This window comes from Phaseolus vulgaris, chromosome 11 (assembly GCF_000499845.2).
Source record: "Phaseolus vulgaris cultivar G19833 chromosome 11, P. vulgaris v2.0, whole genome shotgun sequence".
NCBI lineage: Eukaryota > Viridiplantae > Streptophyta > Magnoliopsida > Fabales > Fabaceae > Phaseolus > Phaseolus vulgaris.
In genome coordinates this window covers 49864803-49891852 of record NC_023749.2, presented here as the reverse complement: position 1 = coordinate 49891852, position 27050 = coordinate 49864803, and the positions used below count along the sequence as shown (strand labels likewise).

Here is a 27050-nt window from a genome sequence, read left to right as displayed (position 1 = left end):
TTATCAATACCGAAGAAGAGATTATTGTTTGGGACGTGAATTAAATTTTTTTTAAAGTGATTTTGTTATCATCGACGTAAATATTAACTAGGAAAACTTTCAATCAATGTTATCTAAGATTATTTTTTTACCACTATCAATCGAGATAATTTTTCAATTGAGTTTCATCAAAAGGTCGATAACCTACAACTATCCACATCATAAAAATAATCTTAAACAGTATTAATTTAAATAATTATAGTTAGAATCACCTAAAATAATATCAATTTTATAAATAATATACTAGAACATTCACCAAAACATAAATATTGATTTTATTGAGTGTTTCTAAAAGAAATTGCAGGGCATTTCATTACTAACTAATACCTAATAACTAAAAACTAATACAACTTTATGTATCTTGGTCTTGGACACAAGATATATATATATAAATATTGGTGTACAGAATGATACCAAAATTTGGTGGGCTAAATATACAGTGAACTTCTAACCGCCAGAAAACTGCCAGGACCGAGCATCTTATATTAACTATTTATCCTAAATCAATATCAACCCCTCCAAAAAGGGGAGAAATGAGAAAGCAAAGTGCCTAATATCACAAAAATTAAATTTCAGTCAAAAAAAGGCTTGGTAGGATCACATACCATGTTTCCTAAAATCCCTTCCATTCACAATCATGCAACAAGTTTTGCTTGGTGCTGGGCTACTGATCTAAGTTGAAAAGGATGGGATCAAATAACCCTAAACCATCTATGGATGAATGTTAATCATGGCGTCGCTTTGATTTTCTACGCTTCCCTAGGATTTTTAGCATGTTATCAGTGACATCGGGAGGAGATTTATCATCTTCATGCTGATTGTTGTCAGAAGTGTGAGTCAACCAAGCCAATGCCTCTATAGCAGCATCCCTTTCTGCAAGTTGCTTGTTTCTCTTTGGTTTGCCAACAAATTGCATTCCCTTAAACTCCACCAGTGCCCTAAACTCATTCGTCTTGAGATGTTTGGTTTTGTATTTTGGAGGGGAGTGTCCTGCTCGCATCAACAGTGTTTGCAGCAAGCTCTTGGGATTTGTCCCATCTTTTGTGAATTTATTTTCATCATTAGAGACCCTATTAGAGGCCCTAGGCTTCTGGCTTTCACGACCAAACACAAATCTTCCTTCGCATTGATCCCCGGAAACCAGCTCCTGAACAGCAAGCACCAAGTACTTCCCTTCCTTGTGAATGTCAATGCTAGGATCTTCAAGCTGCATTAGTACAAACCCATTATCGTTTTATTTATCTTGAACCATCATAACAGATTAACATTATATGAGTTCAACTAAAAATAACATTATTAGAAAAAGTTAAAGCAAACTTCATGCACCAACCTCTCATATTTGGTCAGTAAACAAAGAATAGTATTGCAAGGAAACAATATCTACTAACCTTCTTCTGGATAAGCTTATCGAGCTCTTCCTTAAGCTTCAAATAGCAGTCGGCTAAATTAGGATCCATGAAGAAGTCAACATATCCATCTAACATTTTCAGATGCCCAGCCTAAAGACATGAGAGGGGAGAAGAAAGAAAAGGGTGATGTACTGAAATCCATGGAGATGATCTACTGGAAGAAGCATGTGAATCAATTAACTAATCACCTGTATCCCATTACTTAGAGCACCACCAAACAGGATAAGTATTGAATCAGATACACCAGTGGAATCACGGATGAAAACTGCATTGACCTTAACTTTCTCGCCAAAAACCAACCATGGGTATGGAATGGTCTGGTAACGTGCATTCACTGAATTCTGGTCAAAATGATAAAACTAACCATCAGGAGAAGAAGAATACTATAGGGGCAGGGAAGGGTATCTCATAAACCACAGCGAAGGAGACATACTAAAAAACAGGCACTGAAAACAAAACAATGTTTCCTTAAGAGCAAAACTCAACAAAAATTTAACTGGGAAAGGACAGATATAACACCATAGGTAATTTTCGTATCATTTTCCAATTAAATTGGCTTTTCATCTCAGTAATTATTACTGCCGATTTAAATAACTGAGATGAAGGCAGCAGTTACCAAGATGAAATTTTAATTTTAAATGGAACAGTACTCAAAACATAATATATCTAAGTTTCATCAGTTGCTAAAAGGATTGAATATGAACGATTATATATGACATAATTTTATACATTGAAGGTGATACGATAAATTTAAATTCGTCTGTCACTTACAGCATATAATAAAACCTGGCCATCATCCATTGTTTTAAATGACATGGATGTCTCCCTGTGCTGCACAGAGGAAGAACTAATTAAATAAATAAACTGATAAAAACTCAACTTGTAAGCTAGATATGAAACTTACTACGGAGAAAAAAAATTATACGAAACAAATAACTCACCACCACTGATGCTATGCCAGGAAAGAGTCCAGAACAAATGATTGCACGCACAAGAGACTGATTGTGACTCAATTTGTTAATCATGCTTGTATCAGCATCTACCAAGCCAGCATCTTTCAAGATGAAGCTAAACTGCTTCCGAAGTGAATGAATAGCCTGAAGAGTTTGGGCAGAGAGAAAATTTCTCCAGCAGTATTCATAAGATGATCCTTCTCTTTCTGCATCTTTCCATCCTTCATATGCTCGAACAAGAGCCATATGATCACTGTAATCTTTGGCAGAAAACCTAGACTTTGCTGTCCCTGCTAACTGAAAACAAGCTATACTTAGTTAGTTTAAGTGTAAACTCAACCTTTCTGGTCAAAATAATGTGTGACAATGGGCATATAGCACAAAAAATGAAAAGGTTCAAAGACTAGTTAATATGGCCCACCTTATATCAAATTATTACTATTGTAGTACATGGGAATCACAACATCAGATACCAAGATGAAGGGGAAATTAAGTCTAGGGTGAGGTGATAACTAATGCATAACCAACCAAAAAAAATGTGCAAGTTCTAAGCTGAAAGTCCAAATTTAGTCCAACAACAGTAGTGAGCACACCTTCTAATGCATCCCATAGTTAATTGTCACTATGTTAAGCAGACAGTGATCACTAAGTTGTGGAGCAAAAAAAAGGAAAGGGTAGTGGGGACTGAAGGTTTCTGTGAGAATGAAGGGAATGTGATTGGTAATCAACCCAGAGAATGGCAATGTAACAACCTGCACAAGAGGCAGGTTGGGGGAAGGAAGCAGATTGAAAGAGAGAACGGAAGAAGGTTTGAGTACAAATTGGAAGGGAGGTAACTGTGTTTTTTAAGAGTCTGTAGTGTCTCTATCTCTAACACTAACTTTTATCTCAGTTAGTGTTAGTATTTGTTTTGCACAAATCATTATTTATAATGATATTTTACATGAATTAGGAACATAAAGAACATTATCAATAGATAAAGAAGGAAGATGAATAGTACCAACATCATTTGATGAAACCCTAGAGACATTGATGATCATGGTAACAGAAAGTAAATAACCTGAAGTAGACAGAGAAGAGAAAAAATATTTGTTACTAGTAATGCGATCAGCGACACCTGAGTCTATAACCCAAGGACCAAGAGAATAGGAGGGAGTGAGGCCAGAAAAATATGTACATGTGTGTGCAATAGAAGCAAAGCAGTGGAACTAGTGTTCTGACGATCTTCATACCATTTGACATATTTCATTGAAAATAGAAGGTTGTCCTGAGTTATCAGCTGAAGTAGGGCCCAAAGTAGATGGTTGCAAAGGAGCGCTTTTGAACAACTGCAACAGATCCAGGAGAACTATCATGTAAGGCATAACAACTATCAATTTTGTGGCCTAGATTGTACATGTTCACACTTGTGATGCCCTTTGCCCGACTTGCGAGGGTGATAGCGATCATCATGTTGAGATACCAGAGGGGAAGAGTCATTATCGAAAGCAAGTATATAATTGGTTGGCTTAGATGGCACTCGTAAAAGGGTGGAAAAAGTGGAATTAGAATTGGGTACAACTGGGGATCCCAAAATTTGATCACCAACAAGTGAATAATCATCAGGAAGTCCATGTAAAACCAATAACATGAAGAACTTTGACATTTACTCGAGTTCTTTAGAAAGAATGGGAGGCAAGAGGCAATAACTCATTGAAGTCGCGAAGAAGAGCATGAACTTTACCTAGATATTCAGCCATTGTACCATCAAGACATCTAGGGGAAATAATATTGAAGAGATTGTGACAAACACCATAAAGACATTGAGTATCATTGGTATACAATAATTTGGCCTATTCCCAAACTTTTGAACATGTCCCAAAGCACGAAATACTTTTTTAAAGATAAGTGAATAGTAGACTTGAAACAATGCATAATTAAGCATCAATTTTCAACCAATGGAAAATCTCATTTTCAACAATAATGGCCACACTCTAGGTAAGATGATCAACATAACCCTAACTCTTAAGCGATAGTACTCGCAATCGGAAAGGGTCAGACGTGTCACCACGCGCTACGGAAAACAGTGGTGGTGACGCTGCTTGGAGAGGCACACGAGGGCGCATCAGAGCTCTGATTGTAGCAATCTTTGTGACGTGTGGGTTGCCTAGCCAGGACAATCTAAACAGAGGTGTCACCGGTCCAAACCGTGGTGGCAGCGGAGCAATGGATGTGGCAAAAAAAAAAAAATCACCAATGAACAAAGTGGGTTCACCAAGAAGGAAATGATTTTAACCTAGCTTTGATACCATGTGAAAATAAAGTAAAAAAAAGTACAAGATTAATCTTTTGTGTATAATGAACACATACGGTTATGCATTTATAGATAAGAAAGATACAAAACGTATGAGCTAAGCCCGTTACATCTAACAAATTGCATGCACCATTAGACTCAGTTATGAGAAGCCATTTTTAATTTATTTTGTTAGAACAAAGAAAAGAGACATAGATAGATTGAAATTGTGTCTCTAAATACTGCACAGGTAAAGGTTTATACAGATCTATAGAATAAATACACATGAATGGAGGATATAAGATTTCCTCTAAACAACAAATAATATGCCTATAAACTATATTTATTACAATAATATATTTTATTTCCAGATTTTCAACATATTTATTTACAAATCTCAATATATCTAACACTATTGTAGTCACTATTCATCCTAAAAATGAGATTATCCATTTCCGTTAAACGTTTGCTTAATCACATTCAGGGATATTGTATAAGTTATTCATCATGTATTGACCTAACAACTTAACCTTTTGGAATTTGGTACATGAAATATTTACCAAAATTAGTCATAAAATATTGAAGCACAGGTTTGTATTCATTGTTTTGCTACATAGCCAAACTCATAGTTAGAATCAGTTGTGCACAAAAAGGTAAATGAGATGACTCACATCCTTCTTGTCTTGGGGCAAAAGAAACGGATCCCTGACACTAAGGCCAGCTACAACTGTAAGAACAGGATCAAAGCATCGAAATATAGCTCCCATTATTAACATTTTGCCCAGCTTGGGATCTACAGGAAGTATAGAGAGAAAACTCCCTGATTGAAAGAAAATGGAAACAAAGTAATTACTTATAACCATGAAAAATACTCATAGGCACATGAAAAACCAAGCAAATAGTACAGAAAAAATAGACTCACCAAGATTTGTAAGATTTTCTTTTTCATCTAGTGCACCAATCAACTTGAGGAAATCAATAGCATTTTGAACCTGTTCCATTACAGCCCAATCAATCACAAGGTCTCAAATAGCATGTATGTATGCAAACTGCAGGAAATTAAATAATGGATTGATGCGCTCTCTCCATTTGTCCAAGTTCAAAAACAATCAGAAAATGGAATTTGACTTAGTTAACAAATATAGTCGAATAGTTCAACATTTTAATATTCAATTTCTCAACACCATAACACCTTTTAGATATTAATAAGCACCTATCTCCAAGCCAATATCATTATTTTCATACTGAAAAACAAAGGTTTGAGGCTAAATTGCTTTCATTTAAATTCCTTATATTTTAAAAATGTTTTGTTCTGGCAAACAATTCAAATTTTCAATTTGGGTAAGGTAATTTAATTTCTACTATATCCAATATATATATGTGAGTTGTGTGTAAATAATATAGGACAAAGATCAAATAACACCAGCTTAAGTTACACCAACTATGACACCTTCAATAACATTCTATAAATGTACCTTTTTAGCTTTTATAATTTATCCGTTGAATCGAAATTACATATTACCTTGATTGTGTTATACTTTAGGAAAAAAAATAGCAACAATAAAATGATAATTAATAAGTTCATATTTTTGGATATATGCTAAGAATTTTATATTATAAATTATATCAATTTTGATGGATAAAAATAAAGTAACAAATAATTTTAGACTAATATAATTTCTTGTAGACATCATCTAAATAATAGGAACTTTCAATCCAACAGAGTGTTTTGAAAATAAACTATCTAACAAAGAGTTAATAAAAATGTTATAGTAGTGTAACTTAAACTGATGTCATTTTATCGCTCTTCTAGATTTTATGTGTCTGTACGTGTATGGGTCAAGATCCATTTACACAATGTGTAAGAGTTAGTTAAATTACACCTTTAAAAACTTTTTTATAGAAAGCAAATTTAATTAATCCAATGGTTGAATTTCATATTCTAGTTAATAATATCATGTCATGTCTACACAATTTCATGCAATCTAAAAATTATTTAGAAATTTATAACATCACTTAACTTTAATATATAATATGATATTTAAATATATATATATATATACATATTCATTATTAGATAACATATATATAAAAATTTAAATTATGTGAAAATTTTTATACAGGATCCTTAAGAATCATGGCTAGATTGGTTAAATTTGCATTGTACAAAAACTTAGTGAAGGTGTAATTTTAACTAACTTTTACACATGATTTCAACATCTCAACATCTCAACGATGGAGAGAGTATGAAGAGAGAGAAATTAAGAGATGAACAGTACAGAGAATTTCAAAATCATACCTTTTAGGTAGAATTTGAAATTTTACAATTTCAGTAATTAAATTACTTTTTTGAACTTCTAGAATTTTAATTCTTTTAAAATTTACTGTCCCAACCGTATATTAGTCATTAAGCATTTTAAATTCTCTATAAAAATGAATTACCCTCTAAAAATTATAAGATTTATACAAATATACATTACAACGAAAGAGCAATGTCACTTACGGTTCGTGGCTCTGGTGCCTGTAAAGCTGCTGATAAGAACTCTCCTATGCTCTCAACCTGCAAACTTTTTATTTGCAAGCAAAGAGAGTTCAAAGGTGTTCTCAGTAGTTCAGGAAGTTGATATTCAGAAAAGGCTTCATAAACACATTTGGGGTAAAGGTGGTAGCATTCTCCTGGCTGCACACGACCAGCCCTACCCCTTCTCTGCAACCAAAGAGGCCAACAAAAAATAAGACAATTTGTTGCATGTTTGACTGTATAGCAAAAACAATAATGATTATGAACATGCAGCATAAAAAAGCATCCGCCAACTTTCAGAATTTAAAAGACAAATGACGAGAAAAAGGATGAATTTTGCAAGCAGCAAAAATATAAAGATCTAAAAATAAGGGGTTAATTTCACTTTGTTTCCTCTTCAAGAAATCCCACTTGTTAATGATAGGACTTTCATTCAAAACCCTTGATTATCAACACCCAAATTAGCCAATTTATAAGCACAATTATTGTCTTCCCTAAAACCTCATTTGACATTTCTTCTTTTCCATGTTTTTAAACAAATAATTGTCAATACTATACATACAGCTTGTATTAGTTCATTATGTAAAATGTATTTGAACTCTTGGTAATTTGCCAGCTTAGCAGAGTTAGTTACTGCCAGTTGTTGTTTTCTTGTAAAAAGGGTAACAATTCTCTATGTACCATAAATCCTGATTTCATAGTCTAGAGATTCAAAACTTCAATAACAAACTTTTCAGTTTACTAATTTTTTCTCAAATTCTCTAAATCTCTGAATTTTAATGTAATCAGAACTTGACACCATTTCCATGGATTTAGATCCTTGTACTCTCACCTTCACAACCTCAAATGGAACATCTCAGGCCAGATCCATTGGCCTTGTGATCTCTTTCATGACTTTGTCCAAGCATATTGATTGCTAACACCCATGGCAATTTTGGGAAAAGATTCATCATTTTCAATCTAAAACACAATGTGAGCTCATCAGTTATTCTCTAAGCTTCACAACACCAAAAAAGGTGTACTTCAGAGACTAAATATATCTTGGGATCTTCTGCAGAGAGAAGATATGGCCTCTGCGAAGAACATTTATACTCCCCCCTCTGCCAACTGGAAGGTGTGCTATAGTTCAGATTATCTTGATGATGCTGCCACCTCCAGGTCCATTGCAGGTGCTCTTGATTGCACGCCTATCACTCAGCAAGAGATAGGCTATGCAGTAAATAAGATCTACCAATTGATAGGACAACTCTTAACTCTCAGTCAAATGGATTCTTTGTTATCATCCCGGTAGTACTTTGTACCTCAGTCTTACCATGCAGCCTGCTTTCACTAGTCTTCCTCTCACTCTGCAAATATTTTGCCATGCTGATTGGGCCTCTAATGTTGATGATAGAAGGTCCACATCTAGAGCTTGTAGTTGTGTGTTCCTTGGTCCAAACCATGTTTCATGTGGTCTAAAACCCTTGCTCACTCCAGTGTTGAAGCAGAGTATCAGAACCTTGCCTTGGCAACCTCTGAAGATTATTTGGGTCCAGTTGCTTCTGCATGAACCCCAAATTCAGCTTCCTACTCCAGCCTTCTAACTGTGACAATTGAAGCACTATTGCTTTAAGCCATAATCCAGTCCTTCATTTTCGGACTAAACTCATGGAATTAGACAAGTTTTTTGTCCGAGTAAAGGTCCTTAACAAGTCACTCATTCTTTCCTAAGTTCTAGCTCAAGAACAAGCTGTTGGCATTCACACCGAGCCTTTGGCAAGCTTCAGTGTACTCCACTGAGACAAACTCAGGGTACTTAGATCTTCTCAGCTACCACCCTGAGTTTGAGGAGGAATGATACATTTTACACAGAACTTCTATTAGCTCATTATGTAAAATGTCTTTGTCTCCTAGGTAATTAGTCAGCTCAGCCTGATTAGTTAGTGAAAACTGCTTTTTCCAGTTAATAACTGTTATAAGTTCTCTACGTACCATAAATCCCTATCTCTTTAGAGATTCAGAACTTCAACAATAACCTTTTCAGTTTACTAATTTTCTGCCAAATTCTCTAAATCAGAATTCTTTAAGTACTATGACAAGTGAGCAGAAGAGTGTATATGGTAGACCTAGAAAATTTCACACCTTTCTCCATTTTCAGCCACCACTGCCATGGCACCAAGACAGTTTAGGTAGATGACTGTGGAACATCTTTTTTTAAGTGTTCTTTAAATTTACAGTAAGGTTTTTGAACCTTTTCTTCACCCTCTTCTACCATCACTCTCACTTTCTTCTTTTCTCCTATTCACCGTCCTCCACCAAAGGCTATATTATTTTCAAATAAACAACATAAATATTTACCAGGAAAAAAAATAGGAAAATATCAGATAACAACAGTATATACAGTAGGGAATGGAGCATCAGTATCAGCATGAACACTACAAAAGTAAAAAGCATCAACAGTGAATGCTTAAGAGATGTAGATACTTGCCTGACGTGCAGATGCTTGTGATATCCAAGAAGGTAGAAGACAAGGTGTGTTATTTAAAGCATCATATGTTGTCTCTTTTGCTTTTCCACAATCGACCACAAAAACTATGTCATTGATTGTAATACTTGCCTCAGCCATATTTGTAGCAAGTATTACTTTCCTTATATTTGGAGGTGGTTTCTCAAATATGAGTTTCTACAAACAATATAAAGCAAGATTTTAAATTATTTATCAGCAAAATAACAGGGGGGCAAAGATAATCAATTATCAGCAAAATATAAAAAAAAATAAAAAAATTCTATTATCATCATAGAACTCAATACTGTCTACACCATCAATTAATTTATGATCAATTAGATTGATTCTATATTTATGTTAATAGCCTAAAATAGAGTAACTGAATATTCCGTTATTATGTTATCTCCCCTGTAAATGAATACTTCAGTAGTAATTTAAACACATAGAATTCATCATATACCTAGTTTCTCTCTTCTCAACAATAACAAAAAAGTACATGACAACAGATAACTTTTCAAATAAGAGAGCAAGAAAAATGAACTGCAAATTAATGACAAGGTCTAAGAAGGCATTCCCAGAAATATATATAGCAAGACTTGCTTTTGAACCTAGAAATTCTAATAATGTGATATGCCTATCCTATAACAAGATACAAAATGATAAGTGGATCCTTATTTATTTATTTATGCTATTTTCTTCGTATCCAGCCTCCTCCTAATCTATTTTCCCTTTTTTCCATAATACGATTTATTATCCTATCCAAAAACTGTTAAGGATAATGAGAGCTAAATAAGGGCAGTTGATAGTCAATTAGTCCACTATAGTTTTAAAATGGTTATAAAAAAGACATTAGATTAGAGTGGGTTTGGTATTTTATTCATGAAGGGAGAAATCATTTGTGAAGAGCAAATGTGAAATGCCTGGAGATAATATTCTTTGCTGTATACATTTTCACTCAATCAATGATATCATTCTTCTTTTATCTCTATTTTCCACTTTGGTTCCTAACAACAAATTGGTTGTAAATGTAAATCCTATAAGGAGATACTTGTTTTCCTTGTAAATCCTATAATTTATTATTACTTTATATAATTAAATTTCAAAGAAAAACATAAAATAATCCAATCAATGACTAAATTCAATGTGTTCCCAACCAAAAGACATGATAGGTTAATCACACACAAATACAGATCACATAAAGAGAAAAAATAAATGTTCACGAATAAATGGAGATACAATAGCACCAAAAGGATCCAACAAAGGAAATAATCAACCTGCTCTGAAGTTGCCATTGAACCATGACACGTTAGAAGTAGAATCCTATTGGGATCTCCTAAAAGAGGATGTGCTTTAAGTTGATCTCTTAAGGAACTTATATCCTCCCATCCCGTCATAAACACTAAGACAGCACCTGGTCGTTCCTTCCGACATATATGGCATAGAACAGCCTCAATGAGATTAAACCCTATGCAGTCAGGTGCCCAAGATGCCATTGAATCACGTGCCCTGGAGCTGTAGTTCTCAAAGTTTGATTTTGAAAGAGCATCCTGTTCAACAGTATGAAAATAAAAGATCATTTTTCCAACATAATTCAGCTTAAGTTTCTAAGACAAACAAGGAATATCCAGTCACATCATCTCATTTTAGAGATAACAGAGAACTGCAGAATATTACTAAAAAATAGGAGGCAATTGCACAAAAGGCACCACTTATTCCTGGAAATAGGAGCAATTAATCTTTCTTACTTTTCCTAGTAGTTAACCAGGTTCAATGTATCTTAGGAAGTTGTGATAATTGAATTGTTGTCTTGAAAATAGCTGAAGTTATTTATCACTATTAAAGGAAAAGAAAGAATAGGGTAAATCCCTTGTGTATATTGAACACATAGGGTTATGTTTATATAGGAAAAAGAAACATATGGGCTAAGCCCATTACATAAATATGAGATATCTAACAATATCTATAATATCTCATAATATCAAATAATATCTAATTATATCTAATAATATCTAACACTCCCCCTCAAGCTGGTGCATATAGATCATATGTACCCAGCTTGTTACAAATGTAATCAATCCTAGGTCCTCGTAAGGGTTTAGTAAAAATATCTGCTAATTGATTATTTGAATTAACAAACTCAGTCTTGATATCTCCTGATATAATCTTTTCTCGAATGAAATGACAATCAATCTCAATATGTTTTGTCCTTTCATGAAAAACTGGATTTGAGCTAATATGAAGAGCAGCCTGATTATCGCATATCAGTGTCATTTGAGTAACCTCTCCAAATTGCAATTCTTTAAGTAACTGTTTAAGCCAAATAAGCTCACAAGTAGCCGAGGCCATAGCTCTATATTCTACTTCTGCACTAGATCTTGCCACAACACTTTGTTTCTTGCTCTTCCAAGAGATCAAGTTATCACCAATGGAGACACAATAACCAGAAGTTGACCTTCTATCAGATGGAGATCCTGCCCAATCAGCATCTGAATAACAAACGACTTTAGTATGGTTATTATGACCATATGACAAACCTTTTCCAGGAGAGCCTTTAATGTACTTCACTATACGAATGACTGCATTCCAATGATCTTCACATGGAGAATTAAGAAATTGACTCACCACACTGAATGCAAAGGAAATATCAGGACGAGTAACAGTGAGATAGTTCAATCTTCCAACTAATCTCCTGTACTTCTCAGAATCTGAAAGAGGCTCCCCCTGATTGGGTAGAAGCTTGACGTTGGGATCCATGGGAGTATCAACAGATTTCGAATTCATCAACCCAATTTCCTCCAAAATATCTAATGCGTATTTTCTTTGAGAGATAACAATACCAGTATTGGATTGTGCTACCTCAATCCCCAAGAAATATCTGAGTTTGCCAAGATCTTTGGTCTGAAAGTGTTGACAAAGGTGTTGTTTTACTTGTGAGATGCCATGGTGATCACTGCCTGTAAGAACAATGTCATCAACATATACTACAAGATAGATACACCCAGCACTCGAGTGACAATAAAAAACTGAATGATCGCCTTCACTGCGAGTCATACCAAATTGTTGAACATTGCTAAATTTTCCAAACCAAGCCCTAGGAGACTGCTTGAGGCCATATAAGGATTTGCGAAGACGACATACCAATCCAGAAGACTCCCCCTGAGCAACAAAACCGGGAGGTTGCTCCATATAAATTTCTTCCTGCAAATCCCCATTAAGAAAAGCATTTTTAACATCCAGTTGATAAAGAGGCCATTGTTGAAGAGCAGCCATAGCTATGAATAAGCGAACAGAGGCCATCTTTGCTACTGGAGAAAAAGTATCACCATAGTCTAAACCAAAAATTTGGGTATAACCCTTAGCCACAAGACGAGCTTTGAGACGATCAATAGTACCATCAGGACCAACTTTGATAGCAAAAATCCACCTGCAACCAACAACAGATTTCCTAGATGGTAAAGGAACAAGTTCCCAAGTTCCATTATTCTGAAGCGCATTCATTTCATCAAGCATGGCCTGACGCCAACCAGGATGGGCTAAGGCATCACCTACAGATTTTGGAATGGATACAGAAGAAATAGACGAAAGGCAGGTATAAAAGGGTTGAGATAGTCTATGGTAACTCAAAGCAGTATAATGTGGAGAGGGATTACGAGTAGAACGTATACCTTTACGGATAGCAATAGGAAGATCAGGTTCAACAGTCGGAGGTTCAACTATAGGAGCCGGAGGGGGATGAGGTGTTGGCACCAGAATAGAGTCTGCTGATGGACGATGAGACGGTTGACGACGACTATACACCTGAAGAGTTGGCGGCGGTGGTGAATTGTTAGGTGCACTAGGCACAACAAGAGGAATATTAACTTGATTAGATGAAGAAATTGAAGGAGAAGGACAAGACTTAAAGTAAAGGGAAGATTCACTGAAGGTGACATCTGCTGAAATAAAATAACGGTTTAAAGACGGTGAGAAACATTTATATCCTTTTTGTGATCTAGTGAACCCTAAAAAGACACATTTGTGTGACTTAGGAGATAATTTATCAAGACCAGGACTAAAATTATGAACAAAACATGTGGACCCAAAAACTTTGGGAGGTAAAGAGTGGAGAGGGTCATGTGGAAATAAAATAGAATGAGGAATTTTGTTATCTAAAACTGAAGATGGCATGCGATTAATGAGATAACATGCACTAAGAACAGCATCACCCCAAAAACGCTGAGGAACATCACCATGGATTAAAATAGTACGAGTTGTTTCAACAAGATGTCTATTCTTGCGCTCAGCTACCCCATTTTGTTGAGGTGTATAAGCACATGAAGTTTGATGAAGAATACCATGAGAAGCCATAAAATTTTTAAAAGAATGAGAAAGATACTCACGTCCATTATCACTGCGCAAAATTCGGATGGAAATTCCAAATTGATTTTTAATTTCATTGTAAAATATTTGAAATATAGAAAACAACTCATAACGGTTTTTCATTAAAAATACCCAAGTACATCTTGAATAATCATCAATAAAAGTAACAAAATACTGAAATCCTAAATTAGACTTAATACGACTTGGTCCCCAAATGTCAGAGTGAACTAAGGCAAAAGGAGATGAAGCACGTTGTGAGACACTACGAGGAAAAGAACTACGAATGTGTTTCCCTAACTGACACGACTCACACGATAAAGTAGACACATTAGACAAACTTGGAACAAGTTGTTGCATCTTGGCAAGACTAGGATGACCCAACCGAGCATGAATGAGAGATGGAGAATCCATAATTGCGCCAACATGTGCAGAGATCTGTAGTTGATAAAGTCCATGAGACTCACATCCGGTGCCAATCATCCGTCCCGAACTCCGGTCCTGTAAAGTAACAGAATCTTTGGTAAAAGAAATAACACAGTCAAGGGAACGAGTGAGACGACTAATGGATAATAAGTTAAATGGAGACCCAGGGACATAAAGAACATTATCAATAGATAAAGATGAAAAAAGATTAATAGTACCAACACCATGTGATGGTACCCTATATCCATTGGCCATGGTAACGGAAGGTAAATAACCCGTAGTAGATAGGGAAGAGAAAAAAGATTTATTACCAGTAATGTGATCAGTGGCACCTGAATCTAGAACCCAAGGGCCATGGGAAGTGGAGTGAGTGAGGCCAACAAAAGATGTACCTGAATGTGCAACAGAAGCCGTGGAACTAGGGTTCTGACGATCCTCATACCATTTAAGAAATTCATTGAAAATAGCAGGCTGGCTTGGGGTATCAATTGAAGTATGGTCCATGGTAGAAGGTTGCACAGGGGCAATTTGAGCAACCGCAACAGATCTAGGAGGACGACCATGTAAGGCATAACATCTGTCAATTTTGTGGCCAAGTTTGCCACAATGGTCACACTTGTGACGCCCTTTGCCCGGCTTGTGAGGGCGAGTACGATCATTATGCTGAGATACTAAAGCAGAAGAGTCATCAACATGAGACGTTATATCAGCGGTGTGTTTACCTGGCACGCGCAAAAGGGTAGAACAAGTGGAAGTAAAATTGGGCACAATAGGAGATCCCAAAATTTGATCACGAACGTGAGAATAATCATCAGGAAGACCATGTAAACCCAATAACATGAAGAACTTGGATCTTTGTTCTAGTTCTTGAGAAAGAGTAGAGGCAGGAGGTAATAACTCATTAAAATCATGAAGAAGAGCATGAAGTTTACCTAGATATTCTGCCATTGTACCATCAAGACGTTTGGGAGCAACAATTGTGAGAAGATTTTGACACACCATAAAGACGTTGAGTATCATTGGTGTATAATAATTTTGCTTGTTCCCAAACTTCTGAACATGTTTCATAGGTACGAAAAATTTGTTTTAAAGATGAGTGAATGGTCGATTTGATAACAATGCATAATTCAGCATCAATTTTCAACCAACGAACAACCTCATTTTCAGCAAGAGTAGGATGAGTAAGATGATCAACATAACCTTGACTCTTAAGCCATAATTTAATATCTGATGCCCAAGTGTCATAATTGGTTCCATCCAATTTGTCAATGGAAAGATGAACATTGACGTAATTAGTATAAATAGATGAATCCGGCATAATGACTGAAGAAGAAGCCATAGTGGCAGCGGAAGCGGAAGAAGCCATAAAAGATAAGGACAAATCCAGTCACCGGTTAATTGGCGGGAGCAACAAAGATGAAGGCTCCGACAGCGATTCCGGCGAGATTCCGGCGGCGTCTCCGGCGAAGGTCCGGCGAAGTTCCGGTGAAGGTCCGGCGAAGGTCCGGCGAGACAGTGGGGGTGGTGGCTGGAAAATTCACCAATAAAAATTGAACCCTAAACCCTAAACTCTAACCTTATGCTCTGATACCATATTAAAGGAAAAGAAAGAATAGGGTAAATCCCTTGTGTATATTGAACACATAGGGTTATGTTTATATAGGAAAAAGAAACATATGGGCTAAGCCCATTACATAAATATGAGATATCTAACAATATCTATAATATCTCATAATATCAAATAATATCTAATTATATCTAATAATATCTAACAATCACCTATCTAACTCTTTTGATTATAAATAGATCAATATACTGGGTGGAAAGTCAATCTCAAGCCAAAAAAGAGTATCTACATTGTTTTGGGCAACACAGAAGTTAAACATAGATGCAATTAAAAATATAAACACTCTATGCCATCACTGTTGTGATAAAAAAAAATGTTGATGGCCAAGATTGAGAATAAACAATTCTGTTTTAGCACCAAAATAAGCCATAATTGAGAGGATGGACGATCTCTTTCTGTCTTCCTTCCTTATCATTATTCAATTTTTTCATCTCCTTCCCTATGGCTCAATGCACTGAAATATTGATAAGGAAACCGAACCAGAATGAAGAGGGTGGTAACTTTGCTATCACGTCAATAAGATAAATGTATAAGAGAATGTCAACATCCCAACAACCCAGACTACTCATTTAGTGTTGGCGGACATGGTGATAGGATCTAATATCAATTGAAAAGAACCGTAGCATGTAAGTGATATATTGTAAACCGCTTCTGGCTTTCCTTACAGTGGATAGTTGTGAGTGTGTTGTGCCAGCTGTCTACTAAACATTTTACAGTACATTTTCAGACTAAACATTTCTCACTTCCACAATTGCAGAAACGCACAGAAAAATCATGAAGAGAGATTCTTAAGCATCAATTGAACTTGTACATAAATATTAATAGCCAAATTTTTAAGGTTGCAGCACACCTCAACAAGAGAATTGATCTGATTTTTCCTCTTCCGTGGTGCTAATTGTTTTTGTGTTTTCCACAGTTTCTCTTGACCATAATCATCAATTTGGTTGAAGGAAGTCAACTTGTATCCAGTCATTTCCAACACATCTTCTAAAAAGTGAGATCTAACAGGATAGGTGAAACCCTGGGCAATGAAAACAAAACAATTGAAACCACATTGTTTTATGAATAAACATTGCAAAATACAGAAAAAAAAAAAGCTTACAACAAACAAGCATCTATCGCATGAAATGGTTGACACATTGCATGTATATGATATAGCATCTAATAAACATTGCGAACAAAAACTATCAACAATTTGTTGCTTATTTCCTTTTCTTTCACCAATTATCATCAGAGAAACTGAAGCTAAAAAACATTGTTAAAAAAGGAAAGGAAACTGCAGAAGCCTTACTGAATGCAACCTATTTTATTATTCTAGTGATTTGCTTTCATTCATCTTAAGCAGGTCTTCATACAATCACTCACTGTATATACCATATCTGACAATTCTATTGCTCTATTTTCCTTCTTCTGGAACCAAGGCTTCAAACCCACTCACTCAAAATATATGACATATAAGTAACTTATCGTTACTCTTTCTAGTCCTTCAGAGATATAGGTTTCATGTAGTCACTTTATGAGACCATTAAGGCTAAGAAGGGGAAGAATGACATCACCAGATAACATTTTAGTGTCCTTGGCAATTAGAAAGTCAAAAGTAAGGTCCAATATCCACAATGTGGGGCACTGCACTCAGGCTGAATCATACCATGCGTTACTGTTCATTCACATTTCAGAAATTGATCAAACAATCCTAGATGTGATTCGTTATGAGTTTGACAACTATGTTAATAACTGTTTTGTGGCCATAGGAAGATAAGCTAACCACATTCTAAACTTTGCCTCACAATGGAATATATAGCAGTTTAAAAAATGTCTTAAATGCATTAAAGATCGAGAACAAATTTGGACACACAAACTGCATGTACAGTCATCCAACCAATCACTAACATACCTTCCCGCCTAGCATACAACAATTTGAATGTCAAACATTTAATTGCATATACATGGGCTTCTAACATTTGGAATGATTTAAGTTCAACTGTCAACACAAAAAAAAACTCAACTAAAAACTATAGGATCATCTTACCGGAATTCGAAATGTGGGAGCACCTCCATAATAATTTGAAAAAAGCTCAGCATTCAAGGTGGCACTCATTAAAACCAACCTTAAATCCCGACGCCGTGGAAGCAGATCCTTTAGCACAATCAATAAGAAGTCTGAGACAAACACAAACCAACGGCGGAAAGCATAAGTCTTCTTAGATACTTCTTTAGCGCAATAACTGATATTAGATTGTCAGTTAGGAAACTACCTTCATTCATGCCTCTTTCATGAATTTCATCCACAAAAATATGGGTTACACCATTCAGATTTCGATCACTCAGCAACCTTCTAAGTAATATACCACTGGTACAAAATAGCAGATGGGTATTTTTCCCTTTCATTCCTTCCAATCGAACTTTGAAGCCAACCTATCAAAAAACCTCTGTTGTGGTATAGCAGCAAGAACAAAGATATTCCCAATTTTAAAATCCCATTCAAAAGCAAAAGAGTAGTTTATGAATCTTATATTTTCTTCATGACTAAGAATATGTGCATCTAAGTTTTCTTTACAATTACATGTATCTTAGTTTTGGTCCATTTCCAGAAATGCGGGGCTTACTGTTTCACCAAGAGGTTCTCCCCGCTCGGCTGACACTCTCTCAGATACTGCCATGGCAGATATCCTTCGAGGCTGCGTGCAAATAATGTTACAAAATGCTCCACGGCCAGACTCTATCTGTGATTCCAATACATATTGAGGAATTTGAGTGGTTTTACCACAGCCAGTCTCTCCAGATATAACTATCACCTACATCATTATTCATTAAAATAAGGTTTCAATTATGAAGACATAACCTCAACTGAGTTCATTCATTCAGTTCATTCATAGTGAAAACAATACAGTGATAACATATTTGATCTGAAAATTACTAGCACGATTTGAATAAGGGGGTTGAATTTAACTTAGTAAAATTCAATAAAATGGCATAATTATAAGGAGGTTGTAGAGCTGTTAAAAGTAACCTGATTATCACCACAAGCCTTCTCATCATTGTGAAATATTATATTAAGTACATAGCATTTATTAATTTTAAGTCAAATGAAAATACCAAACTATCATTCAAGGAAGGGGACAAAGGAATGATTATAAATCAATTTTAAAACATGTTTGACACAGGGCATGAAAAGGCCAATAAAACACCCAAATACCAAAAAAAGAAAAGGTGGTCTAATTTTGATGTGCCTTTCATTGCAATTTTTTCCACAGGGTGTAGTGCTGATTTCAAGGACCTATTACTGTATTTTAAGTGTTGGTTCAGTCCAATTCAGCTTAATTTTACCCACTTTACAGCTGCAGGTGATACTGGTTTGGTAGACAAAGACCTAATTGGTCTAGATTTTAGATCATTCAAATCTAACTATACTAAGTGTCAAAGTCCAGTTTCATTCTTCAGTTCTTATCTGTTTAGTTTTTATAATGATGTCCTAAAACCTTGTGGGATTATGGATACTCCATACAGTGTTTGGTTTTCAAGGTTCAAAGTACTAAAGATGTGCTGATAGATAACCTGGCAGACATATAATGAAACACAATTAGCAAGCATACCTGATTGTGTGCTATAGCTTGAAGTAAACCTTGCTTTTCCATAAACGATGGTAGAGATTTCCGGAATTCCAGCATCTTCCTGCCTTCAGGTGATTCCTATACACAAAGAAGTACAATATACATAATTTAAAGCCAAAAATATGCAAATTATTTCAAGAACCTTCAACTTTATTAAAAAGAATTACAAAGACATCCATAAGTAAAATAAATGGTATTTTTGACAATCTCAATTCACTAAAAAATATTTGTTGGCTAAAAATATAGGCATAATGTAAGAAGCCCATTATGCAGACTCAATAAAACATATAGAAACCACATGTACCATACTCATATACCAAGAATCAGCGGAGCTATATGCAACAATACAAACTTGCATCTTGACTCTCTGTGTGTGCATCATGTACACAACCATTTTTTAACTATTTGGCTCTAGAGTTCTTAATGGCATGAAAATATCCTACGTTCATAGAAGTAGGGCATTTTTAAAAACAACGAAAATATGATTATTTGTTTGTAAGATTGCTAAAAGAAAACATGCATACCATCAACCAACTCCAAACTTCATTTGCAAGCTTTTAATACGAACATGCAAATATCTGATTGGTAAGCCTTCAGATAAATCATGGATTTTCAAATTTGAATAGCAATTAATACTAAGCTCTTCCATTTCTCAACACACAAGTGATCTCAGCCAGGAAGACAGCAATAGTATCATTTATGAGCAAGTAACTGATTTTAAAGGAAAGTTGTTACTTCTTCCAATACACAACAAAACAAAGGCAAACAAATAACATGCTACAAAAAGTACTGTACAACAAACAGCATAACAGTGGCAGTTGGACAACCTAAAAAATTGGAACCTAGTCTCCTTGTAGCATTTAATCTTCAGTGAGTGTGTAATTGTGTATAAGATATCATCTATGCAAGGACAAACTATAGTTTCATTTTAAGTTAGAATAACCACCCAGACAAACTAATAATTTTGATATGAAATTAGAACAAAAAAGAAAATTAACAAATTACAAAAATAAACCCAACAGTCACAGACTCTTAATTGTGACTAATTCAAGTATGTGTGATACCAAACAAAAATCTAACAGGAAAATTCAAGAAATCAAACAAAACCTGCCAAGCTCTTTGCATATTGCGCATCCTCAAACTCCTCTTCTGGAGAACCTTTTCCATAACAGATTCATCCACAAAAGAATCAGTATTTTCATCCATGTCTATTTCTTTGACTTCATTGGCAGAGTTCACATCATCCAGGCTGCCAGTTGCCTTTGCAGAATTCAACTGAAGTCTATCAAGGTATTCCTGCAGCAAACCCTCAACCCTCCTTTGCAAGCTTAGTGGAATAACCACCTGTGACAATGGAATGTAGGAGAATTATTTTTCTAGGATACAACCAATCCTAGTACAAGTTGAAGTTTTCTACCCACAGTCGTAACCAAGTTATTACCTCTCTTTGTGGACGTTTGTCATCCAAATCTGGACGGTAGTTGGGAAGAGGCACCTTGCTTGCAACAACCACCTTTCCAAACAACTCACTGTGCATTATGACAACCAAAAACACCAATCATTGATTGAAAACAATAAGACAAAGATTCTTTTAAAAGTTTGAATATCTCTTTTTTTTTCTCATTTCACAAGGCATGAGTAAAAGTATATTATTTTTTACCTGTATAGCCCCATTCTTTTGGCAAGGTTAGCTATCTGTTCATAGTCCCTCCTATCTTTTCTATCTCTTGATACAATCTCCTGGTCCTTTTCGCTGCGTAACAGCATGCTGAGTTTCCATTTCCACTCGTCCACATTGGCCACCGTAGACGATACCTACAATAACCATTACATTTTCTCAGAAATAGTAGCCCTGTTACCAGAGCTGATCATGGTTTTCAGAACCTACAGAATACAGCAAACTAGCTTCAATTTTATCCAAGTTGAACCTTGATCAAATTCCATTTTCCATTGAAAAGCCTCAGCATTCTTAACAAACATATTTATTTTTATTGTACAAAACATATCCATAACCAGTTAATAGGTACTTAAATATCTTTAACTTCAGCAATCCATTAAATTCTAGCCATTATATTTCAATTTAATCCATGCAAACAAAACATATTGAAATAACCACACGCAAAGCGAGTTAAAATAGCTAAACAAAACCAAAATCACTTCCACCAAAACCACAAGTGAAACATCTAAACATATTCCGTAAACAATAAAATTTTATATAAAAAAAACAGAGAGAGAAAGAAGAACCTGCTGGTTCTCAAAGTCACATTCGTATTCATCATCGGAGAACTGTTCGACGGAATAGTAGCTGGAGAAGAGGCGCGTGGCGGCGACGGACTTCGCGTTTCGTATGGAAGAAGGGAGAAACCTGAAGAGTGAGGTTGAGGTAGGAGAAGAAGAAGAAGAAGCGACGCAGTGACACGTGTGATGGTGAAGTTGGAGGGACTTGGCACGTGCTATGAGCAGTGACACTGCAAACTTTGAATTGCGCATCGTTGTAGAGGCATTGCGGTGTTGCTCTGCAACCTCTTCACACCAAAGAGTGTCGCAATGGTGTTTGAAATGTGAAGAAGAGAGATTCGTCGGGTCGAACTCTTTCAACCCGAATCGTTTTAAGTTTTGGGTTGTTTTAGGGTTGGGTCGGACTACCCGTTTATGAAAATCGAATGAAAAAAGCAAAATATAGGATTTTTTTAATGCAATTACGTAAACTTGAGAAAAATTATATTTAGATAAATATAGATTAATTTAGTAATGTAGATTACATCCTTTAATTAAATTTATCAATTTCAATTATTTTTATAAATAAAACTTAGCTTTCTTTATTTTTTTCATTTTTTAATAAAATGTTAACTCATAGCAACAAACCAGAAGAGATGGAAATAATAAGTGGTGAGTTTTTTTTTATTGAATTTATCGAAATGGATAAATTTTTAAAATTTTATAGAAATTAATAAATTGTAACCTATAAGACTCATACATTTTTTTAAAATACGTATCCGTGTATCGGTATCGAAATTCGTACTACACTAATAAAATATTTATCGGTAAATGTTCAATTCAAAAAATATTTATTAGATTCTTGAAAATTTTAACACGGTTTTAATATTTCGTAAATACAACTAACAGCGATGAATATTGATATCTAATAATGAAGAGAAAAAAAATTAATAAATATTTATGTATATCAAGTGGTATTAATTTACAAAAGAAAACCTATTCTGTTGTTATTGGATCTGTTTTTTAAATATTAAAATTCTTAATATCCAATGTTGAGATAATTGTTAAAAGTTACTTTTTAATATACCTTTTTTATATTAAATATTAATTTTTAATTCACAATTTTAATTTCTTCTAAAAATATTTTTTTTAAATTATTTATAAATCATAAAAAAAATTATTATTATAACAACATCTTTATTTTTTAATATTTCAATATTGCGATTTAGCAAAAAAATCAAATTTTAAATACCATGTAGTAAGTAGTCTTGATTTTAATAATTTCGTTTACGTGATTTTTCCTTGATTTAAGATTCTAGATTTTAAATTATTACTATTATTTAATATATTATAATTAATTAATTAATAAGAAGAAGAAATATTTACTATCTTATTTAATTTATTTTCATTATAAACTTATTTAAATATAAAATTACTTGTACTTTCTAATTGTCACATGCAAAAAGTATTCTATTTCTTCTCATGTTTGGTTGTGTGATAATTTCTTTATTATTGTAACCCTTTTTTCTATTTTAAGTTTTATAGCCAATATTGCTTTTATTTCTTTTAAATAAACTATTTCTAGGTACATGTTTAAGCACTTGCAAGCCTTTTAAATTAGCAACAATATTAAAAATAAAAAGGTATAATTCCATCTTTATCATTCCATAATATAGGTAATTTTTACATTGGTCTAATTTGGTATCAAATCAAACTATTTCTCTACACACAAAAATGTATAAAAATCCAGATAGTAACAAAGGAAAAGAAATAAGTATACTCTTGGACATTGAATTAGACCCTTGTCTTTCCTCTTCTACAATGGTCTCTAATTTGGTAAAACTTGATCTTTTCTTATAATGAGATTTCATAACATTTGGTGCAACTTCTTCCAAATAGTACATGGATTTTGTCTTTCTCATCATCATTGGATAATGAAATTTTTGTAAGTGAAAACAAAGTGATGAAGTTGAAAATGATTCTAACAAAATGTTAGATGCAAGAAGAAGGTATTCAAAAGAGAGAATTTATTGAGTTGGACATGGAAGAGAATTTAAGAAACTTTAAATATATAGCTGAGATGTTAGTTATAAAAAATCTAAATATAGTTTTAGACTCAAAAAATGAGGAATTTGTTGAAAGTCCAATCACGAAGAAAACAACTTCCAAACGACTTCTAAAGAAGTTGTTTGAATATTTCTTCCATGACAATTGTATATTTGGTGGCATGTGTGAAAATAAGGTATCTATAGAATTCTCAAACAATTAATTAACATTATATTTTAAAGAAAAAGGAAATAAAAAATAAGAAAAAAACTAAATTAAAATTCCAACTAAGTTTAGTGGTTAAGATTATAAAAAAGTCAACTTCAAATACTTGTTTTTTATTGTTGGAGATCTCATATCGACTAGATATTAGAAAACTTCATAGTATATAAGTGGGTGTAAATCTCACCTCATAAGCCGGTTTTATGAGGTTGAGTTAAACTTAAAGTCCTCTTATTAAATTTACTTACACAAGAGGATTGAAATATTCTAAAAAATGTTAGTATAGTGAAAATGTAAAGGAGCATTAGTATAATGTGTATTGAACATGAATTTTATTTACATCTTTGCGTAGTATTGAATCCAAGCAATTGACTAATTTTAAATTAAGTTCTGAATTACAAAAAGTTTATTTGGAAGACTACAATTTAAGAGATTCTCAAAATTCTTCCAAATCAAGTTATAAGTGCATCAAAATGAGTGATCACTATAACTTATACTTAACATAATGGGTTTTTACTTTTTTTTTAGAACAATTTATATGTAGATCATTATTTATGGGAGTTTTGAATGTGTGTTTTAATGCATCACTTGAGTTGGTTTAGTTTCATCTATATTTTAAATTGAATTCTTTTTATCTAGCGTGTCTTATGTGTCAAGTTTAAAGATGTTTTTTAAAGTAAACAATTAAAATTAAATTACATGTTTTTTTTTTAATTTAAGTGATATTAATAAAATTAATATAATTTTAAATATAATATATTGATAAATAAATTAATATATTATTAAGATTGCTTAGTGGTTAGAAGTCCTCCCAAGTAGATACATTGGGGGTTGGATCGAGCCTACAATCAATTTATGGAGTATCAACCAATTAAAATAACGATTAAACAAAAGTAAAGTGAGTTGGGGTGTTTCAATCAAGAAGTTGTTTGAATATTTCTTTCATGACAATTGTATATTTGGTGGCATGTGTAAAAATAAGACTCAAAGATTTCTCAACCCATTAATCAACATGATATTTTAGAGAAAAATACAATAAATAAAAATGTTAAAAAAAACTAAATTTAAATTCAAATTAACTTTAGCACTTGAAATTATAAAGTTTTTTAATAGTTAATTAAATTATTTATTTCAAATACTTGTTTTTATACATACACAAAAGATTGAAATATTCTAAAAAATGTAAAGGTTGATTAGTATAAGGTGTATTGAACTTGAATTTCATTTACATATTTGCATAATATTAAATCCAAACAATTTGCTACTCTTAAATTAACTTCTGAATTATTAAAAGTTTATTTGGAAGAAAATAATTTTAGAGCTTTTTAAAAGTCTTCCAAATCAATAAGTATATCAAAACGAGTGATAACTATAAATTATCCTTAACATAATGGGTTTGTACTCTTTTTGAATAATTAATATGTGGATATTTTTATGGAAGTGTTGAATGTGTGTTTTAATGCATCATTGAGCTAGTTTAGTTTAACTTATATTTTTAATTGAATTTTTTTTATCTAGCTTGTTTTATTTTTCAAATTAAAAATTATGTGTTTTTTTAAAAAAAAATTAAGTCATATTAATAAAACTTAAATATAATAAATTGATATAAATTAATATTTATTATTAAGATTGTCTTGATGTAGTGGTTAAAGGTTCTCCTTTGTAGACATTTGATCTTTAGTAATAACTTTATTATTAACTTTAATAACTTTAGTAATACATACACCCATAAAAAGTTTCTCAATATAAATTTTTTCTTACAAATCCTCATTACAAAAATATTTTTGATACCTAGTTGGATTATGGGTATAATGTTTACCTTTACGGAGGACAATCGGAGTATCAAGTTCAATCAATGAAGCCAGAAGGGGCGGAGAAGTTGATACTAGAAGATGAAGGTTAATTGACTATAAAAGTTGGAGATGAGTGGAGCCTACACTCAATTCATGAAATATCAAACAATTAAAATTACAGTGAGAGAAGTAGATAGATATTTAAAATGTTTCACTGAACAACAAGGGTTACTTCTAATCCCCTCAAGCAACCCGTTCAAGAGTCTTTCACTAAGTATTTTTCATCTCTTCAAGATCACAAGTATTCTTACACCTTTTTAGGTCGACAAGTATTCTTGCACTTCTTCAAGTCACCTAGTATTCTTGGACCTTTGTAAGTCACCCAAGTTTCAATATCTATTATAAGGGTGTTATTTGAGGGAGTGGTTTGATTATATGTTGTGTGAACATGTAGAAATATTTAACTTTTATAGTTTGGTAGTTAAGTTATTTTTTTTATGTTCGAACGATTCTTGAATGTTATGTGATTGAATAATATGAATTTTATGTTAATGATGAAAATTGTATGAAATTAATGTTAAACATTTGTCAGGATTATAATTATATAAGTTTTAACCATGTATTAGTAATATTTTTTAAACAAAACTTAGTTTTATAAAGAAATTTATAGAATTTGCATGGTAATTGTTAAAAATTATTGGAATGTTACATTTAAAATTCTCGATTTTAAAAACTCATTACTATTATTTAATATATTATAATTAATTAATAAGATTAAATAATATTAATTATCCTCTTTAATTTATTTTTATTTATCAACTTATTTAAATTTAAATTACTTGTACTTTACTTGTAAGAGATGTTCTATTTCTTCTCATGTTTAGTTGTGTGATAATTTTTTCAATAGGTTGTAACTATTTCTTTCTAATTTAAGTTTTATATAGCAGATATTGTTTTCTATTATTTCTTTTATCTAAACTATTACTAAGGAACATATTCAAGAACTTTCAAGCCTTTTTAATTAGCAACAATTAGATAACATTATTAAGAAAAAAAATGAAAACATATAGTTC

The 27050-nt window shown here is 33.3% G+C and overlaps 1 protein-coding gene across 1 annotated transcript; it reads right to left on the bottom strand.

The window, feature by feature from the left end:
* Nucleotides 1-297: 297 nt before the first annotated feature.
* Nucleotides 298-22345, bottom strand: LOC137819608 (DExH-box ATP-dependent RNA helicase DExH3). Its single transcript, XM_068623509.1, has 19 exons — nucleotides 21944-22345; nucleotides 21360-21514; nucleotides 21141-21228; nucleotides 20807-21043; nucleotides 19682-19777; nucleotides 18695-18883; nucleotides 18344-18503; nucleotides 18118-18248; nucleotides 16939-17109; nucleotides 10954-11226; nucleotides 9662-9856; nucleotides 7177-7380; nucleotides 5596-5665; nucleotides 5345-5493; nucleotides 2390-2698; nucleotides 2220-2279; nucleotides 1637-1789; nucleotides 1428-1538; nucleotides 298-1246 (listed from the first exon to the last, which is right to left on the bottom strand). The coding sequence occupies exons 1-19, from the start codon at nucleotides 22187-22189 to the stop codon at nucleotides 764-766; spliced, it is 3480 nt and encodes a 1159-aa protein (XP_068479610.1). The 5' UTR covers nucleotides 22190-22345; the 3' UTR covers nucleotides 298-763.
* Nucleotides 22346-27050: the final 4705 nt, after the last annotated feature.

Bases quoted from the DNA above. Each gene is read 5' to 3' on its own strand.
- LOC137819608 (XM_068623509.1), bottom strand. From the start codon at position 22,189: ATGCGCAATTCAAAGTTTGCAGTGTCACTGCTCATAGCACGTGCCAAG. The intron at 5,666-7,176 runs GTAAGTGACATT...GTAATGGAACAG, and splicing joins AGGCACCAGAGCCACGAACC to GTTCAAAATGCTATTGATTT. The intron at 1,247-1,427 runs GTTAGTAGATAT...GTACTAATGCAG, and splicing joins ATAAGCTTATCCAGAAGAAG to CTTGAAGATCCTAGCATTGA.